Source organism: Xyrauchen texanus, chromosome 9, assembly GCF_025860055.1.
Source record: "Xyrauchen texanus isolate HMW12.3.18 chromosome 9, RBS_HiC_50CHRs, whole genome shotgun sequence".
In the NCBI taxonomy this organism is placed as follows: domain Eukaryota; kingdom Metazoa; phylum Chordata; class Actinopteri; order Cypriniformes; family Catostomidae; genus Xyrauchen; species Xyrauchen texanus.
The window spans coordinates 14,568,882-14,590,818 of NC_068284.1; the positions used below are offsets into that span (position 1 = coordinate 14,568,882).

At 40.8% G+C, this 21,937-nt stretch overlaps 1 protein-coding gene across 1 annotated transcript in view; it reads left to right on the plus strand.

Annotated features, from left to right (window-relative positions):
• The first annotated feature begins 466 nt into the window (after positions 1-466).
• Positions 467-21,937, plus strand: part of LOC127648760 (epidermal growth factor receptor-like) — a 79,343-nt gene continuing 57,872 nt past the window's right edge. Inside the window, exon 1 of the mRNA XM_052133514.1 lies at positions 467-688. Within this exon, the coding sequence (XP_051989474.1) occupies positions 610-688 (79 nt within the window). The 5' untranslated portion in view covers positions 467-609. The remainder of the gene's footprint in view (positions 689-21,937) is intronic.

Below are 21,937 nucleotides of genomic sequence, written 5' to 3' on the forward strand. Positions count from 1 at the left end.
TCACTTACAGTAAGATTACATAGCTAAAAGTATATGTGAATAGCATTGCTTTTATAATTTGATCTTGGAAGAATGTGTTGAGAAATATTGGAGTTCCTATTGAAATTATTTTTATTATTAATAACAGACTTTATCTGAGCATGGTTTTTGACAATGCTGAGACTGTCTTCTAAAACTCCAGAGAAAATGTATTCTCCAGTAAATCTCACTGCTCTTTAAGAGAAACAAATGAGATATTTAAGACAATTCATTTGAGATTCCTCTTCCTGCGAGCTCGAGAGCAGGTTACGGATTTCTTTTGACATCTAAATAATATTAAAAGTCACAAATTCCCAGGTCATCGAAGAAAGCACCTGATTACCTGAGTACATTGTCCCACCTTACATGATCCTCCCTGCTGCTGACGTCACGAGCGCAGCGCACTTCTCCAGCAATGAGAGCCTCACCAGTGCACTGCTGAGATTTGCGAGCGCGGAGGAGGAGCTGTCAAAGTTTTCACCCAAGTCGAGCGAGATCTCTCATGAAGACGCAAAGCTTGAGCATTCTGAAACCATTATAGAAGAGCCCTTATACTATGGAGTGAAGATCGATAGGTTTCAAACAGAAGAAATGGCAGGATTTACTGAGATTGGATGCGTTTTAACCTTTCTGCTTTCATTAAGCTTGTGTGCAACGCCGGAAAAGAGAGGTAAGAGTATCTTGAAACGGCATATGGTTGAAAAAACATCAGTTTTTATTCATTCTATTGCAGAATGATCTCGTGTAAAACTTATGTGCGCTTTGGGTCATTTTAGATCACTCAGGTAACACAGCGGAAGTTACTTAGACTGGGAATACTAATTAGTCATTCAGTTGACGCTTTATCTAAAGTTACATACTGTAGACTTATTAAAGGCACCCCTTCTGGAGTAACCTGAAATTCAGTGCATGTCTTCCTCATGGATACAATGGTGATAGTTTTTGAATCATCCCTTCTGGGGTTAGAACCTTCAACCTTTCAGTTATAAACCCAAATCTTTAACCACCAGCCTACAGCACCCTGTCCTAGACTTTTAATAATGTTGTTATATCTGTGTTTTCATTATTGCTCTGCTTCTGGGCTGCCCTGAATTCACCTGCGTTGCATATTAGACGAGATGAGATTATTTGCTGGAAATGTTCCTGCGCTGTAAAAAATGTATGCCCAGGAAACTAAAAATGTATCTAAAAATCAACTGGTTTTCTTCAACTCAATAAAAGTATTCAATATGATTGAATCAAAGTCGTTTTTAAGATCAGATTAGGTAGAAATAGCTTCTGTAGGTAACAACTGCAACATTTCTGTGTACAGTGTGAACTGCAGTGCAGTTTCATATCATATTCTGCTTTATCGTTATGATTTTATACACGGTTTGAACCTGCTAGTGTTTAATTTTGTTATTATCGGACACTGTTGTGTAATGAAAATGTCCCTTGATGTGAAATCAGTTAAATTGTAATCAGTCGAAAGCCTTTTATTTAATCAACATTGTCATGTTTGTGGCATTCATGAGATTTGTTAGTGTGTGTTTATATGCCACTCTGCATTTAGATAATCTCAGGGTTGTCCTGTGTGTAAACAGATGACTGTGCCAATACTGACAGACGGGGCACAGATCAGATTATTACAGTCTGCTTCATCATTTGGACTCTTTCAGGTTTACCGTTCCAGGGCCAAGAGAGGAATCACCTTCCTCTTATAGCTTATAAAGTTGCCTTTTGTACAGCCATCAATGACATCAGGTGCTTTCATACCAGTTTTTCAATATGATCAAACATAGTGCATGACCCCTATGTGACTACACTGATGGACTTTCTATTACATATGGCAATAATTGAGAAAATGATCAGGTTCTGAAGTATGAAGAACATTATGCAAGTGTTGAAGTTTTTTTCAATGATTAATATGTAGTGTTTGGTAACTCATTGTCACTGTGAATTGCAGTGATTGCTCTATCATATATTTGATTGCTATTTTGATTGCTATATACCCCCATATCAGTTAAAGGATAGGTATAACAGTATCTGTGAGGACAGTCCTGACGTACCATGATGTCTTCAGCCTCCCTTTTGTGCCTGAAGGTCAGAAGAATAGTGCAGCTATCTGTTACATATATTTAAAGGTGCTACATGTAAGATTGACATGGCAACTTTTTTTTAAAAACGCTGGCGGGGAAAGAGTTAGAGATGTCTCCTAGCAACCTGCAATGCTGCAGTGCTAGCATTTGTGCTTCAGGTGTACAATTAAATGCCTGTTAAACAAACTTTAATATCATAATGTGAAACCAAACTTATTTATCAATATTACGGTTCTCTTTCTCAATGGCGATGAGGCAGTAATGACAGTCGACTAGTCAGCAAGATGTTGTGCTGTTCGCTTTCAAATTACGTCACTTTAAGCATGATTGTGTCACTCAAGGCCAGCTAGAAGACCTCGACCAGGACATCCTAAAGCTCACACCCACCAACAACAAATAAATCAATCTGATTGGCTGATGAATCTGACAATCTGTCTTTATTTGCGCATTCATTTGCACTTTTGAGGGATTCTGTGCAAATTCTGAAGGCCTGATGGGGTGGAGCTCAGACTCATGCACTGTTTCGGACATGTGATTTGTGAAACAGTTGTCACGCTTCGCTTGTAAGCATCTAGGAATAAATTCTGACTGGATAAACTTTTCGTTTTTCTCTATTTGTTTGCAGATTAATTAAGAGTAGAAAGCTATAAAAAATACAAAGGTGATTGAGAATGAAAGGATGAAATATATTTATTTATTTGGCATGTTAGTCTAGCAGAAAAGGCATTGCTGGCCCTGAGAATTCACCAAAAATGTTCCAGTTTGATTCTGATTAACAAGCTCTCAATTCGATTTGTAATCTGATTCATATGGGTATATTTCAGTTATAATGTCCATTTTTCTTTAGACATCCTCTCTCAGCTCATGCAGTTAATTAACAGGGGAACTTCTTACTACGTACATTACAAAATTATTAATTTGTCAAATTATAGGCTATTTTAAACTTTCGTATTTCATCATTTTAGTCACATTTTACAATTAAATGTCTTTGTTTTGGTGTTTTTAATCAACATCTTATTATAAAGAACGTAAAGGATATTAAAAGCGACATTATTCAATGACAATTGGATTGCTTGGATCTCATGTTTGTACACACATTACATGAATGAGTAACTAAACTTTTACTCTCAGCATGCAGTGAAAGGATCTTGGTGCTGAACTTCTTTGCCTCAACTACTAACCACTCAATCACTGGTGAGTGAAGTCTGAAAATGTATCAGCCAGTAGCTAATCACAGACGTTTTTAGTGGCATAGTGGGAAATTTATTAGCGTATGTGAGTGATTTAATCACATTGCAGAGGGTTTTGCATAGAGTATAAGATTAATCTTGGGATTTAAGTGTCAATATTGAGATCGTTCAAATGAAGATCACGATGCATCAGAAAATACATATTTTTACCCAGCCCCAGTCCTTAGGGTGCCAGTTTTTATCTACAAGACTGGACACGAGTGTATTTCCGTCAAACAGTCTGCTTGTTGAGCTAGAGTTCATCTAAGCATAACAAGTTGCAAGTGTTTGTGAGCCAAAAGACAGTTCTTCCAAATATTTCAAAACAGCTAAACAAAACAGTTATCACGTGCTGGACCATTGCTTATTGAGTCGCTGGAACCTTCGAGTAACTGTAAGTACGAGCATGACCTTCAACAGTTTTTTAAAACATTCTTTTCAGTTTATCTTGTTTTGTTTTTCTCCTCCATTGGAATTCCAGTTCCACTTCATGCCAGATTGAAAACACTGACAGTTCTGATATGCTCTAGCTCTTATTAAATTCTATTATTTGGTTCACATAAAAAGGAAGATTCTTTTTTTGGGGTTCCACAGAAGAAAGAAAGTCTGGTATAGTAGTGGTGGTGGTGTAGTGGGCTAAAGCACATAACTGGTAAGCAGAAGGTTGTTGGTTTGATCCCCACAGCCACCACCATTGTGTCCTTGAGCAAGGCACTTAACTCCAGGTTGCTCCGGGGGGGGATTGTCCCTGTAGTAAGGGCTCTGTAAGTTGCTTTGGATAAAAGCGTCTGCCAAATGCATAAATGTAAATGTAAAGTCATATGGGTTGGGATTTTCTTTTTTGGGCAAACTGTCTCAATGTTGTTTACAATACTTGATACATACATCATGATATGCAAAGCAATTCAAAGCATCATCATTTCATCGGCATCCTGATTTGCTGTCTGGCCCTCCTCTTCTGTCATTGAGCTCCTAAACTGTTTGCACAGGTTTGCATGGCCCCATGATTGGTTGGTTTTCCAGGCGCCCCGGCTGTGATTTCTCTCAACTAAACATAACGCACGGCATCAATTTCCTGCCTTTAATACCTGCACTCCTCCACCTCTTAAACTTGTTTTACAACGTCCGTTTTAAAACAAGTTTACCAGAGACCACTCCTGGCTACATAGAGAGCTCCCAGGAGGGCGATTGTTAAAAATCATCCATTACTAAGGGGGCAATAGAATGTGAAGGCTGGTTGGGTTCCACAGAAGAAAGAAAGTTATATGGGTTGTGATTTTCTTTTTTGGGCAAACTATACCTTTAAGGATATGAACACCACAGATTGATTTGTTTTGTGCTCTTGTGAGTGTTTGCCCCAGCCCCACGCAACATATCATACAGGTTTCTTCAGGAAAACAACCTAATATCCTCAGCCAACCATGAAACCTTATAAAAATGAAAAAAGAGAGCCCATTTTCAAAATGATAGCCTGACATTGCATCACGAATTTGCTGAATACAGATGAGATGTTTGGTAAAATTGCATTTCACTTCATGTTCCTCGGGCCTGCCAATTCAACCTTCACTTATGATAACAAAATCTCTGATTTGTCATGAAGCAGATAAAAAGTGCACTATAATCACATTTTCCTCTATTGCAGTCACATATCCTCCTTCGCAAAGCCATCAATGTCAATTCCTTCAGTAATGACTGGAGAACATTATTGTACCCTGTTGCGGTTATAATTCGTTTAGCCAGTGATCTTGGGAAATACATCCTTGTCAGGTGAATTTGAGATTTAATGAATCTTCCATTACTTTCCTCCCCGCCACAGGAAACTGAATTAGGACATTCCAAAATGGAGGACTGTTGCACTGTTAGGACTGTTAGGCATAATTTTCATTGAGTCTTCTCTGCCAGATAAGAGTTAATGTAAGAAACAGTTGTATACGTTTGAGCTCACTGGAACATCTTGGCCATCTTTTGGGTCAGATCATTAACTTAGAACAGTGTTTGTCATCGGTTCACTATTGTCATGCAGCTTAAACAATGAGGACAGTTTTAAACTTGAAGCTTGAAGACTCTCGAGTAACTGAATAGTAACTTTCACCCAGTAAAAATAATTGCAAAGGAATTCTTTGATCCAGACTAAATGCACTGTGAATTTGGCAACAGTATGTGGAAAGTTCTGCTGTTGAAATCAGTCTGTGCTTGCCGAAATTCAAATCACTGCCCCCAGTGGCTGAAGCTAGAAGTGAGGCTGAGCATATAGGCACGTGTGAGCTCCATTTTCCAGATGAAATGTCCACAGAGTGGTGCCAAAGTGACTTGTATTTTTAATTGTAAATGATGTCATACCGTCAAAAGGATTGCAAAATTCCAACCCTAAACCTAACCATCGGTAGAGTCTCGGTAGAGTCAAAATAAACATTTTAAACCACAACTTCCAAATCACGTTCATCATTGTTTACGCAAACACAATAACTTCCTGGTTACTGCCGGATCAGAACCAGTGTCTTGGAAGATGCTTGCGCAACACTATCAGTAGAGCTAGAGGGAAATATGTTCATACTTAAAGAAATACTGCAGTTTCAATACAAGTTAAGCTCAATCTACTACATTTTGGCATATATTGTATGCCACAAAAATTCATTTAAATTTGTCCCTCCTTTTCGTTAAAAAAAGTGAAAATATGGGTTGCTTTGATCGCATTTGATTCCACTCAACAAATCCAGTGTGCCAGCTCAATGGGAACAACTTTACCTTTGTATTTATGCAGAGATAATTATTGACACTGCCTCAAATGGAAATGAGGGGCAGCTTGGTGTCAAGAATTGGCCTCTACTGGGTGACAAGCATATGCGTTAATTTGCAAGAACTTTGCTTGCTACCTACAAATGCTTATTTTTGCAAATTCCATCAACACGAGTCCTTTCCCACTGAATAAACATAGGTCACAAACACCAAGTGTCCAACACCATGAACTCTTGCCAATGTCTCAATGTTGTTTACAATACTTCGATCACAGCATGATTGTTTACACAATAAAGCGAGATCATTATATGCAAAGCACTTCAAAGCATCGTCATTTCATCGCCATCCTGATTTGCTGTCTGGCCCTCCTCTTCTGTCATTGAGATCCTAAACTGTTTGCACAGGTTTGCATGGCCCCATGATTGGTTGGTTTTCCAGGCGCCCGGCTGTGATTTCTCTCAGCAAAGCATAACGCCCGGCATCAATTTCCTGCCTTTAAAACCTGCACTCCTCCACCTCTTTCATCATTTGTATTGAACGTCATTTTTAAAATAAGTTTACCAGAGACCACTCCTGGCTACGTAGAGAGCTCCCAGGAGGGCGATTGTTAAAAATCGTCCATTACTAAGGGGGCTATAGAATGTGAAGGCTGGTTGTTTCTAAGTCTCGATGACCCTCCCTGGTGATTGGCCTTCCCAGAATCACATCTGCTGAAGCTGTTGGAGTTTCAAGAGCTGCGGAGAAGTCAAATGAGAAGGAACTCGTGCTTTGATAAACTGTTGAGCAGTTACCTAAAGCTGGCAAAAAGTCAGTGCCTCATTTGTTGGAGTGATTCTCTCTCTGTGGTGGAGAACAATGAGGGGTTTCTTCAAGCAGATCTGAGTTTTGAATGTGTCTGCATTTGATTGCTATAAAGAAAAAAGCTGCATGACAGAAGTGTCATGTTCTCAAATTTCATTGTCGTGTGGCGGCCCTCATAGCTTGATTGTATTCTGATTGCAATGACAGTGATCGGGCTCAAAATGGCCATGTGTATTTAAATCTAAACGCTGTGATTATCTGTCATTCATAGCTTGATTGTATTCTGATTGCAATGACAGTGATCGGCTCAAAATGGCCATGTGTATTTAAATCTAAACGCTGTGATTATCTGTGACAGTCAGCCCAGTATTACTGATCCTTTCTTTTTCTTTTCTTTTCTTTTTTCACTTTATTATGTACAGAGTGTACATGTTGTTGCATTGTACTTACATTTAAAGTACCTGCATTTAATTACATATTTAGTTACACTGTTAACTTTAGCCCTAATCCTAAACCTAACTCTAATCTAAACCTTAACCTTAACCCAGTCCCTTAACCTACCCGTACCTCAATGAATCTTGTGAGAATTCAGTTAATTGTGAGAATATTGCAGAACAACATGTAGTTACACAATAAGTACATTGTATTGTATGTATTTAAGGTTAGTAAATACTAGTTAACGACACCTAACATTAAGTTGGACCAAACGTGTAAAAAGAAGTTTTAAATGATAAAAAAATTTATATTAATGATACATTGATACAACATTTGTGTGCCTCCCATATCAGATTATTTAGAGCAAAATCTGGTGATAATGGTTTGATGGTTCTGCTTTTTATGCTAGCTAGTTTCAAATAACTGATAATTAATTACACAACTTTGAAATAATTTTTAATGATAACTTTAATTGAAACTAATAACTTTGTCGCTACATGTCTTCCATGTTTCGGAGTAACTGGTCTCAGTTATAAACAGAACACTGAAGCAAAAAGCACATTATTAACTCACATTAACTGTATTCTGAAAAGAAAAGGTTACAAATTGCAGCTCTGCTGTCATTGTCACCCAAATGAAAGTAATTCCACACAAGAGACCATTTTTTCACACACAGCACTAGTTGCTGGCTAATTGTCAGCCTTTTCTTGCCCCTTTTGATGGACAGGAAATAATTGGTCCTGCTCATCGGCTGATTTTAAACAATCAGCTGATATCTGGTAATTGATTTCAGATAATTGCTTTTATCGTCCAATATTGTTGATGCTAATAGATATATTGTTTTAAACTAAGACAAAACGTATTTGGACACTTTACGTTGTCAAACATTAGTGCAACATGCCCATAGTTAACGTGATGAACTACACCTGTGGTTACTCTGCTAGGACACCTTTGTAAACTTGAGGGGAACTGTTTTGATCAACTTAAATTATCTTGAGACCGTAAGTTAAAAGTGATTACAAAAATGTCTAGAAAAATCAAGTTAGTTCTGAGAAAAGGTTGAGCATAATTTGTTTGCAAATGTAACTTGGTTTGATATTTTGTATGCAAGAAAATAATTTGTAAGTTACTTTTTTGGACCACTGTATTTAGTTAAACATTAGTCAGGCATACAGGGAGTCCCGCACTAAGCTCAATCACCCTTTGGATGAGCAAGAAGTTGACATGTCGGAACTCTCACACTAACAGAGCAATGTTTCGAAAGTGCCGCAGAGCCTCGGTTTTAAATATTTTCAGGAAAATCAACCTATGAATGGCTTACTTATTGTTGTATGCTGATTAATGAATAGATTGTACATCACATCAATCACATTTGATTGGCATTATTTGAAAAACATCGATTATTAGAACACTTATTTAAATGTTTCCATGCTAATACACATGCTCATTCTCAAGCTGTGTGACGTCTATGGGAAGACTATGTTTGGAAACTCATGAATGTCCTCTGAAACGGTGCATTGTGCCTGCAAGTCATGGAGTTTATAGCATTTCCGTTATCAAGGGAGCCCATCTGGTGGAAAAAGACCTTGCAATTCAGGCTGGGGAAAAAACATTCCCTTTCGGTCTTCACATCTCATTATGATGTAGCTCCAGGTGAGAAGTGCAGTTTCTGTAGTTGTCACATGATTCCTTTTCACATTTAATAGACCAATAGAAAAGGTCTAGCACATATTTCCTTTTCACTTGTAATATGATTCTGCATGTCCAGTTACACTAACATGTCCTTTAGAAGTTATATTTCAATTAATTAATGGAAAGATTGGAATGTTTATTGGAATTATGGTTGATGTTTAATATTGCCTGGAAAACAGCAACATTTTTACAAGCAGTAAAAAACCCAGCAGTAAAAAACCCAGACAGATGCAAAAACACAGCAAACAGTGTGTCCTGTGTATAGCGTCAAACAGTTACTCAAATATTTTATTTGAGTAATTGTGCAAATATTGCTGGTTGTCCTATCGCATTATAAAGCCACTAAGGACAGACCCTCTTGGATCTGGTATCTAGTGACTTATGTACAGTATGCGTAAAGATGAAGATGATGATCTGATTTAGGCAGTTGCTCTCAAACCCTTTGAACTGGAAAGTGCAATTTCCATTTATAATGCTGGTATATTTAGCAAATAAATAAAAAAATAAAAAACATTGAGAAACAGGATGACAGTTCTAGGCCAGCAGTCACTGACACACACACACACACACACACACACACACACACACACACACACACACACACACACACACACACACACACACACACACACACACACACACACACAAAACTGTGTTTACTGAGCCAGTGCCACATACATGCTTGTCAGTGCCCCATTTGTTTTAAGTCCGAATCACTATTCTTTTGTTCTAGACCAGGGACGGCAACCTTTTTGACATGCAGGGCAATTTTTTTTCCTGGTCAAAAACGGTGCCAACCCAACCCCAAGCACATGGAAGTGATTTTCTGAAGTTTGAGTCCACAGATATTTCTATTTTGCATTTTTCCTCATTTAATTGTTTATTTTTCATTACAAATGATATTATCAGCATAAAAGTTTGAGTGAAAAATGTGTGCAAAATCTGATGATTATTATATAATCATGATTCTAAATATGAATTTTCTCAGGGCATCTTGTGAAAATGCTGTAATGAAAGAAAACCTGTCCATTTGTACAAAATGAGTTAACACATTTAGTCACAAATCTGCTTATTTGATTACTGATCACAAAATTGTGTGGAATCTTAAATATTTCTTATATTATGTCATATATGTTTCAAAATCACTCAGAAGGGTAATTAATAGTCAGCAACAGTGAGAGAGGAGCAGTGTATTTTACTTGTATGAAGTTTTTTGCACCTTCATTAACAGGAAAATAATATATTTAGAGTCAAATTTCAGCACTTTCAAAATCGGTGATTATTTGCGATTAACAATTATGTGATTAATCACAATTTAAAATTGTATTCGACTGACAACACTAATATAGTTATTAACTCTACCCCTAAACCCAACCCTAAATCTAATCATAAGTGGAGGAAAAAATGTCATTTTAAAGCAAACCTCTGTAACCTCTGATTCACGCTCACTATTTTTTTAGTTGAGCAGGATTACTTCCTGTTTCTGAGGAAACAGATCCCATATCTCAGAGGTTGCTCATACAACACACTACCAATAGTGCTATAGGGAAATGTATTCACACCTCATATGATGCAGAAAAGTCTAATGGGGGATGACACTTGTCAGTAATTTGCCAAAACTGGGTTGATTTCAGGGTACATGAACTTTCTGAAACAACATGTCAATTTCCTGTGTGATCATGCTGCATTTTTTGATGGTGCTGGAACAGCATTTCTGTCAAAGAAAGTCCAAACCCTAAACCTAAACTACCTTAAATGCCAGAGGGAAATTACAACTTGATAAGAATGGTGTGCAGGCCTAACCCTAGCTCTGTGCCAAACTCTAACACCACCCTTTTCCTTTTCTTCAAATCTGATTGGTTAATAGGAATGTTGTTCCAGGACCAACAAGGCTAGTCATCCAGGAACATGTTGTACTTGGCAAAATCACGTTCATCATTGCTGACTATATTCCCTGATTCTTTGAAGTATGAAGTTTTTGCCTTTTAAGTAAAGAGAACCAAATTGACTCACCTCTTCCTAAACCCGAGCACATCTGACCAACCTTTCATCCTTAATTTTTAACAGGCTTATAAAACATTCCATTTAGGGCATATGTAAGGAAATCTCAGCCAGAGTGAAAGATTCAGCTCTGAATAACCTCCTGTGCCTTCTTGGATAATCAGATTTCATAATAGCAGTTGAGCTGAACAGATAGTTGAAACAGCTTTCAGGGAACCTCCCTCTACACACATCTCTATTGTAAGAATACAATAAGGTATGTTGTGGAAATACAGAAGTGTGTCATACAAATTGTAATGGATCTCTTGCTTTGTTTAATGCTTTTGCTTTGTATAGTGTACTGTTACTCTCAAGTGTATGGTGAGGCTTCTGGGCACCAAACGGAAAATTGGAAAAATAATGGAGCCAAAGTGGTTTTCAAGTATAGACCAGCTGCCCAACTGCACCCTGTCTGCCATTAGTCAGGCATACAGGGAGTCCCGCCCTAAGCTCAATCACCCTTTGGATGAGCAAGAAGTTGACATGTCGGAACTCTCACACTAACAGAGCAATGTTTCGAAAGTGCCGCAGAGCCTCGGTTTTAAATATTTTCAGGAAAATCAACCTATGAATTGCTTACTTATTGTTGTATGCTGATTAATGAATAGATTGTACATCACATCAATCACATTTGATTGGCATTATTTGAAAAACATCGATTATTAGAACATTTATTTAAATGTTCCCATCTCTTCCATTCACTTAAATGCATCCAATTTTAATGAACTTGCTGGAATTACATGTCTCATAGGAACTGTAGTAGTAATATGCATCTAAGCACTGCTGGAGGTTTTCCCAGCCCTAGGCTCTCTGCAGCTGAGACTTGTGAGAACGGCTTTACTTTTTCCTTCCTTTCATTCTTTCCAATTTATTGTGCCATTTTAATTCACTTAAGTCTTTTACCATTCAGTACAGTGGAACTAATTATTCACTGCACAGTATATCTCTGTGTTGACCTATCCATATCTGATCACTGCTTGTGCTATTTGATGTTGGCTATTTAAACGTCCTTGAATGTGCATGAGGAATATTAGAAACTTGTGACGCAGAAAACCTCTACAGGTGTGTTGTCACACAAACGCTGTCCAAACTGAAAAAATTCAGGTATTAATACAGTAAAACAAAAAACAACAACAAAGAAACAGTCTAATTTCATCTACTAAGGTGTTTGTCTGCCTGAGGCTGATTCCTAAAACACTTGCAGCACTTTTGTATGCAGCATTTTAGTGCAAAATCCTGCATCCTATTCACTAACCACACGCAATCCAGTTTAACAGTGTTAAAAGCGATAAAATTCTGCTGCAAAGTGCATATGTAAATTAACACGCTCTCTTACTTTTCACCGCAAAACACGCCTTCATGCCAAAAGTGGTAAACTACATTTTATTAAAAATAGAGATGTTTGTGAACATTTCATGTTGGAAACAGTAATCCATCAAATGATGAAGAAGAGCATTATAACTGGACTTATTAGTGTAAATGTCACTTTTTTGCAGGCACAACTAATAGCTGGATGATTAACCTTGGTTTGCACAAACCTTATCCATTGTTTTCTTTTATATTGTGTGGACTACTGGTTTTAGGCAGACTGTGTTTGGTCTAAAAGTGCATTAAGGTAGCGCCAGTGTGAGACTTTCGCCAGAGTGTGTCTTGTCTACAAGGCCTCATATAGTTGTTTTGCAAAGGGGATCTAATCCCAGACGTGCCACTTTCCTTTCGGTAATTCTTCAGCTAATTTAGTGATATACTCTATGCAGAACAGCAGCTCTTTGTAAAGACTTTTGAGGCAATAAATGCCACTGTGTGTTGGAAAACATTAGTGCCTGCAAATGTAATTATACAACCATTATATGATATAAGATACTTGTAAAGTACCACTTCAGAGCTGAGAAAATGAAATCTTATGTTTTGAGAGTCTTTTTAGTGACAAAGAAACTTGCTTGGACAATTCTGTTTACCACATTTCCTTCTTGCAAAGTAAGTATGAAGACTCGCAGTGCTCATAAATCATCCGTGATTTCCCTGAATCATGAAAACATACTCTCTTTACTAGATTATGGGGCCAAAAAATATAAATCATATTTGGGGAAAAATGAGATTGGTGTAAAGTGGCAGAAGAGGAGTTTGACAGAAAGAGAAAGTTAAAAACATTTGGCTCCACCATTCAGGCCAAGTCTGGGTACATTGTCGTTTCCATGGGAACAGGTACCTGTAACACAAAAGAGCCTTTATTCAATGTTTTAGTGTCGACTTTGAAACAGGATTTACCACCATTTTTGTCAGCATAGTGCTTTGTATGCACATGACTTTGCTTACAATATTAACAGCTTTTACAGTAAATGGTTTGCTAAAGAAAGAGCATTATCCCTCCTTAATATCACATTTGAAATAAAATAATCCACTAAATGAACAAACCTTGGAGTTATGCAATAAGATTGAGGCTTAGAGTCAGAATAAGTCACCTAATGCTGTGTTGACAAGATCTCCTGCTGCAGGAAGTTGAATCATTCTTTTGGATTTTCTGTCTTTTACAGCGACACGTACTGTGATTATTAGAGCAAACTTTGAAGCTCAAGTAATGAAAAGATTTGCACAGTTCTTCATCATTAGTTGAATTAACTGACATCATTTCATTTCATGCTGGTAAAATACTATGTTGATGACAGTCACAGCTGTAGTCATACAATGATCTTCATCAGAAGTTAATTTTGTTTTAAGCATTGCAGGAATGTTTTATTAAAATTTTTACATTTTCCGAGTGGTGCTGCCTGTGGAAAACGTGCCGCTGTGATGTTAAGGTGTTTGTGATGCATGATATTTTTTGTTCTCTTTATTGAACAATTGCTGTGCTAATCATAACATAGTAACAAAGCAGCACTCTGTAGTGCTTCACTCCAGCATGAATTTAGCATGCTAACATGTATTGTATAGCTAGTATATACAGAAATAAAAGATTAATTTGAATTACTTTGACATCTCTAATTTTGTTGGGTTTTCATAATTCAGTTAGGGTTCCTCTTCACAAAGTATTTGAGTTAAGATTATATAGTCATATTAAGTTAGGAAAACTTATTTCAAACATGTGGAACCACTGTCCATGACTGAATCAAGTTCAGCCAAAGAGTTAGTTTTTTGAGTGTAAGTGGTTTATGTGTAGCTAAGTGATTGCTAAGCTGTTCTGGGTGGTTGCTAGGGAGTTGCTAGGGTGTTCTGGGCAGTTGCTAGGTAGTTTCTATAGCTTTCTGTGTTGTTGCTAGGTGGTTAGTAGGGTGTTCTGGGCAGTTGATATGTGGTTTCAAGAGCGTTCTGGGAGATTGCTATGTGGTTTTATCTTAATTTATTTATTTGGTTAGTAGCCATGTAAGACATAGGATCATGCTTTGCGACAGGGTCCTGAATGCCCTGTCAGGGTTTATTTTGCGAAAACAATCAGATGACTGTACAGTATATTATTCCTGAGCTCAGCGTGAGCCGCGTGGCAAAAATAGGCCAACACTGAAAATATCCGCACACTGCCACATCTGGAATGTGTCACCTCAAGATTTACGCTTGCAGTGGGAACAATGCAATCTGTTAATATGGGCACCGAAATGAAAACGCACTGCCCATGCCTCGCTTACGCCCCGCTCACAAAGGATGCGTGAACCCGGCGTAAGAGGTAATTATGTTGCTATGTGGTTTCTAGGGTGCTCTGGGTGGTGGGTAGGGAGTTGCTAGGGCGTTCAGGGCCATTGTTAGGTGGTTACTAGGGTGTTCTGGGTGGTTGTTAGGTGGTTACTAGGGTGTTCTATATCGTTGTTAGGTGGTTGCTTACTGGCTCAAGTCAAAGTCAAATCAATATTTTATCTCCATTAATTAATTTATTTGGTTAAAAGCCATGTAATAAGCCTGCTTTGCTTTGCATCAGGGTTTATTTTGCGATAACAACCGGCTGATTGAACATTATCCATTACATATAGAGAACGGGGCCAAGTCTCCGTCATTGCAAGATAACACCCTGGTGTGTTTCGGCCTTGCACCAAATCAGATTTATTCTGGTTATTATTGGGATTTTGGTTAAACAATAAGCTGCATATGAATTTTATTAATTATGGACTCTTTGTATGTGCCCGTCACAGTAGGGAAAGAATAAAAAACATTTTTGACATTCTATACTGTAAATCGATTTTTAAAAGCTATCTGCAGATTAATCGGTTATCGGCCTTTCCCACCACCTTCGTTTTTGATATCGCAAAATCCACTATCGCAGTCGACCTCTAATTCAGTTCCCTTTTTCAATATCTATAGGAACTCTATATTGGATTTTTTCTCCTGTTTTATCGTTCACCTTGCGAAAATTGAAAGTAGTTCAAAAGCCTAACCCTAAGAGCAATAGTAATAGTAATGTTGTATGTATGTTGTAGTATGCCAACAGTTGATTTTTTTCACAAATATATGAAAAGATTCAATTGATAAAACAGTATTTATAGAAATTCTGCTCCATTTTGAAAGTGCAGTAGTAATTTAGGTGTGACTGAGCAAGACTACAGGGAACTGAGGGAGCATTTTTTGGCTTCCATTCCATGGCATTTCTCTACCACGTTTTTCCCTTAGAAAAGTCAGGTGGCTCACAACAGTGAACCAAAGACTCCAGTGCTTTCAGTGTGAGCCAGGTTAACAATTGAATGGTGGCAAATGGCCAAGGAAAAGATCCTGTTCACAGTTCTGAAGTAAAAATGGAATTACATGACCTGGTGTTTTAGGCATGAATGGTCCGACCTCCTTTTGATAATAATTTCTGAGGAAGAACTAAAAAAACTAAGCGTCCTTTATTCCTTTCATGTATTCCACAGCACATTGAGGGAGTGGCATCCAACCTGGACAAGACAGAGCCTGTTAAAAAGTGTTTTATTAATAAAAAAGGCATTTTTCTTGACTGCTGATATCCTTACTGAAGTAAAGAAAGGTGCTATATTACCAACATGTTCTTAACACTCCAATAGCAATGATTGAAGTTACATTTTACCAGTTTGTTTTGCTAAGAGCTGAGAGGAGATTAAGTATTTAAAAACTGCAGCAGACTGTTTCTCAAAAGTATAAAGCCCTGGTGCCGTGTGCATTTGGCATTACTCATCAAATCAATGCTGATATATTTGAATATTTCCTCATAATTCATGTTAACTCTGTAAATGTTTTACATGAAGTTTAAGGAAACCCGTGAAATAATGTGGAAATCCTGCTAACAGTAATCTAAAAGATATTACTGAAACTTAAGCTCTGTTCCAAAACCTATTGAGCTAGCTTTATGTTTACTTCCTAAAATACATAGACAGCTGCCCTACAAAAATCGAGAGTTCTGGCAAACTTGCTGCAAATTTGCAACAAATTCTCCAATCATTATTTTCAGACACAAATTAGTTTTGCGGCAAAGTTTTCATTGTCGCTAAAGGTTTGCTTTAGGTAACTTCAGGCAAACATTTTCTTTTGCATGTGAGAAAAATGATTTGGAAAATGGTGGCGAGTTTGCTGTTGTGTGATGGCCCCTAATCTGTTTGTGCTGTTTTTCGAATGATTTGTCTATGTATTAGATGTCACGTCAGGTTATAATGTCAACTTTTGAAAACTTATATGGAGGCACTCTATTAAATTGTCACGAACCCCGCTCCCTCGCTCCGCCCCCTCGAGCTTCCACGCTCGTTCCGCCCCCTCGAGCTCCCACGCTCGTTCCGCCCCCTCGAGCTCACACGCTCTTTTTGCTCGCTCGAGCCCTCACGCCCACTTTGCTCCTACTCGCTCACATGCTCGTAGGCAATCTCCCTTCCTCGAGTTTCTCACGCGTTTCCAATCCCCCAGAACATTATGACCACCTGCACTCGCGTCATCTGCACTCCTGCACATTAGTTTCACCTGCACTCGTCTCATCACCTTTCATTGTTTACACCTGCACCTTCCCCTATAAATACCACAGCACATCCGTTTCACGGGTGTTGGTTATTGTATTTAGTTTCCCGTGTCTTTGCCCCCCGCTAGTCTCGTCTAGTTTTGACCTCCTCTCGTTCACCTCTTAGCTTGCCAGCTCCCCTTGTTACCCTGTCTTTTGCTCCCACTAGTCTCATCATTTTCCTCTTGATTCCCCGGCTTTCGAGCTCCCCTTGTTCCCCTGTCTTTTGCTCCCTCTAGTCCCGTCTCGCTGATTCTGATTACCCCGGCTTTGACCCCCTACGCTCTCGTTGACCACTCTCTCCTGGATTTGCCCCTTTAGCCTATCTTGATTCCCCGGCTTCGATTTAACGCTCACCCTGACCATTCTTCACTGGATTTGCCCTGTTTTTGTACTGTTGCCTGCTTTGTTTCAATAAAAGCAGTTTTTGACTTACATTGTGACTGTCTCATCTTGTGTGTGTGTGTCCGGGTTACATAAATTTGTTGCGCTACTTCGTGTTCGGTCTTTACGGCCACTAAGGCAGCATCCTAACTGAAATGAAGGCCCAAAAGTGACTGATTTCAAACAGTCCTCATTTCAGTCTTAGTATAAGGATCATCCGTCGATGTGTATATGCTGTGTGCACAGCTATTAAAGACAAACTGATGTGGTGTAATATCAGGGTTTATATATATGATACATTCCTGATATTCAACAGGCTATTTTGAACAGTCATCTAATCTAAAGCATCACCATCATGCATATTTGTTCAGCAACTTTAAATGACTAACTGAAAATTAAAATTATTAATTTAGAATTTATTTAATGTCATATTGCAATTTAGATTTTCTGAAGAAGCTCAACAAATGCAATCCAAAAAAACCTGAAAAGAGTGTTAGATTTAAAATATTTTAACAATTTAAAATGTTCAAAAGCCTGTTTTTTGAAAGTGAACTCAGCACTGGACCAGTAGTTCTTATGTTGCCAGCATTTTGTTACTGCATTCACATTGGAATTGCACCTATGATGACGTCTGTCTAGGTACTGTAGGTAGTTCACTAAGTTTTGTAACAGAGCTTTAGTCACAAGCCAATTGAATTTGTCATACTGTACTTGTCAGAGTTTTTGATTAATTGAATTTATCTGAATCCTCACTTCTCAGAGGGGAATTTCCAGAGTTAAAAAAGATGTAGACATCTAAACAGCTTTGAGGGATATTACGTGCTTGAGTGCAAAGCAATTCATAGTATATCTTTTTCCACTGATAGGTGTGGAGGCTCTTCAGGGCACTGATAAAATCTCCCTAGAGCTTCAGTCGGGAAAGAGTCCAGAAAGAGATTAACTCCCTCACTGGTCCACGGACAGTGTTTTATGTATTTAATTTTCATAATCTGACCAATACTGAACAGGAAGCCCTGAATCTTTTAATATGAAAGAGCTTGTTTTAGTTTTATGACAATGTTTATCCATTGCCTAATCCAAGCATATGCACATAACTCAGAGATTATGGGATTCGCAAAAGGGTTGAGAGGTCATGTGCGCCAGAGAGGCTGTTTTTGTAGTGGCTAGCTGTAGCTATGAGAGGAATTTCAGGCAGCCCATGAGCATACTCCACAGTCCCTTAAAACGGCAGTGTAATACTGGGCAATATGAAAACTTTGAAGCAAGATATCCTATGTATATACATTTACCAAATAACAGTTGTTTAGGAAAATCATCATTAGTCAACATTAAAGCTAAACTGACTATATTTACTTTCTTAACACATGTTCCTGGTCTTATTGTGTACAATTAATTCCTGCACAGTATTCCAAATAAGTTTTTAGTCTTCATAATCTTTAATCAAAATGTTTTCTCTGAAATTACTTCCCTTACTAAAAAGCTAAACTAGCCGCAAATTTTCACATGCAAATGGGTTTTTTATTCTGCCACATATGTTTGCCAGAAGTTTGCAGCTCTTCGCCGGTAGTGGTGAACCTCCGGCAAACCTTTGGCAACAATGGACAATTTGCTGCAAGTTTGCAGCAAAGTTAATTTGCATGTGAAAATTATCTGTGGCAAATTTGCGGCAATTTTGTGGCAAATTTGTCATGAACTCTCGATTTTCGTAAGGGTTTCCTTTACTCTTGATGTTGCCTATGCCACACACTGCAATTGGATGCTGCTAACCAATAGCTACATAGCTATTTAGCCATTGTTTTAGCATACTCACATTCATGTCTGTCTCCATTCTGGTATGGAACGTCCACTTTTCATGTTCCAAAGAATAAAAGTCCCTCCATTTTTTCTTGTTAAGGATCATGTTTCACTCAGAAATATATGCAGCTCCTTAGAGGACAGGGAAGGAATTTATTTTCTGAAATAGTTTGTTCCCCTTCTGTCGCTCTCTCCACGTTGTGTCGGAGAAGCAACACTAGGGGTCTCTCTTGAGCGCCGATATCCACCTCTGATCTATGAAAAAAGGCCAATGAGAGTTGGCAGCCAGTATTTGCATGTCCCGCCCCCGGACATACGGGTATTTAAGCGGCGCAAATACGGGAGTTCATTCAGAAAATTTCTTCGGAGCCGATGGTCTGTTTGCAGTTTGCTGCGAGTTTACACACCACTACGTTCCTGTTTCCTCTGACGATCTGCATGCTGTTGGATTTGACGGCGCACAACAGCGGCTTTCTCCTACTTGCACGGCGTGCATTGTTGTCCCTGAGCGCTCGACAGCGCAGACACACACACATACTCTGTATTAAAAGAGTTATTTCCTTAAAAGAGTGAATTTCTCTAAAAGAGCAAAACACAGCGGCGTTGAACGTCCTTTTCAGGACGCCGTCTTTTCAAGATGCCCTTCCGCCCCTGTGTTGTTCCTGGATGCGGTAGAAGCCTCTCTGCTTCAGACGGCCACAGGCGCTGTCTCGTGTGTTTGGGCCGCGATCACACCGAGGCAGCATTTGTGGATGGTTCATGTTCTCACTGCGAGAACATGACCATGACTACGTTGTGGTCGCGGCTTGCTTTCAACAGCGGCTTGCTTTCTGCACCCCGCATTGTTCCTTCTTCCCACGGGATTGAGGACGATGCGGTTGGCGCTGGGGGCGATTTGGGGGCGGCAGCGGGTGCAGTTTCGCCGGGTAGCCCCCCGCGAACCTCCCGTTCCCTGACACGCTCGCTGGTCCCCGTCCACGCCATGGGCGATAGCGGCTCGCCTCACGGCCTGGCTGTCTATCCTCCCGAGCCCGAAGCAGATGAGCTCGCCGCGCATCAGAGAGTGTGATGTCTGATGCCGAGGACTCCCTGGACTGCCGCCTCGGGCCATCAGGCCCAGGCTGAGGCCGACGCTCAGATGTCTGACATGCTTTCCGGGCCGCCGTGAGCGTGGGGTTGGATTGGAACCCTCCATCCTCCCCACAGCCTTCACGGTTGGAAGACTGGTTCCTGGGGGCAGCGCCGTTCAGCGCCACGCATCCCCCGGTCCCGCTTTTCCCGGAGGTGCATGACGAGCTGACGTCTACGTGGAGAGCCCCGCTCTCTGCTCGTCTAGGTGCCACCCGCGCTCCACTCTCACCACCCTCGACGGCGGAGAGCGCCACGGATACGGGCCGATTCCCCAGGTCGATAGGGCAGTTGCGTACCATCTATGCCCCGGTTGCCCTACCTCCTGGCGTGGCCGCCCCGTACTCCCATCCAAGCCCTGTAGGACAACATCCTCGCTCAACGCGAAGGCCTACAGTGCGGCTGGACGCGCTGCCTCCGCCCTGCATGCGATGGCCCTCCTGCAAGTCCACCAGGCCAAAGCACTCAGGAACATGCACGGGGGTGGACCTGATCCTGATGTGCTGCAGGAACTGCGCTCAGCGACCGACCTTGCCCTGAGAGCGACGAAGGCCACAGCGCAGGCACTCGGACAGGCGATGGCCTCCCTAGCGGTCCAGGAACGCCATCTCTGGCTCAACCTGGTCGAGATGCGTGAGGCCGACAAGAACCGCTTCCTAGACGCACCTGTCTGCCAGATTGGCCTTTTCGGCGACACTATCGAGGACTTCGCCCAATAGTTCTCCGCGTTGAAGAAGCAGACGGAGGCCATATCTCACATCATGCCCCGCCGCACACCTGCCGCTACGGGCCCTGCCCAGTCTGCTCGCCGAGGGCGTCCCCCTGCGGCGAAGAAACCAGCTCCTGCTCCGCCTCAACCCGGGCCTAGCTCTCAGCCCCAGCGTCGAGCACCCCGCAGGCGTCGCGACGCCCCTGTCTCACCGAACCCCCTCTAGGACCCGGAAGGCTCCCAAGCCGCTCCTGAGACAGTCGACCCAGAGCCAAAGACGTTAGCTCCGGAGGTGGTAAGACCGCTCCGTCCCCCGGTGGAGGGCCGGGAGGAGAATCCTTTGTTTTTTCATTTGCCACACCCCCTGACGGGGGCTGTGGTACCCACATTCTCAATACAAGAGCTATTTCCTTTGCCTCTGGGTCACCTGGCCCGCAAATGCCGTTCTCACGGCAATCTGCTTTCAGATAACGACAGTCCCGGTACACCGGACACGGCGATCCCGCCTTCCGCCTGCCCACGACTGTCCCCGGCCGGCCGGTTCAGATGAGTCCAGAGGACGCCAACATCAGACCTCCTCCCCAGTCACGAACCCGCCCCCTGCCGGGCGCGTGGAGCAAGGTAAGTGCTTTGAGTCTATTCTCAGCACCTCAGCCTCAGGCCGCAACGAAGCCGCCCGACGCTGCATTACCTGTTCCGCCCCGCTGCGAGGCCCCGCCGGGTACGTCCAAAATACTCGTCCCTTTGGTGCCCCTAGCGCAGAGCTGGGAAGCATGGTTTTCGCTTCCCAATGCGTCACGCTGGCTGCACCGGACCATTCGACTCGGTTACGCAATTCAGTTTGCCCGGCTCCCGCCACCCTTCAGGAGCGTCCGCTTTTCCGCAGTACACGGCGAGCATGCCAGTTCCTTGCGCACGGAAATCGCGACCCTCTTAGCCAAGGGCGCGGTAGAGCCCGTCCCTCCAACCGAAA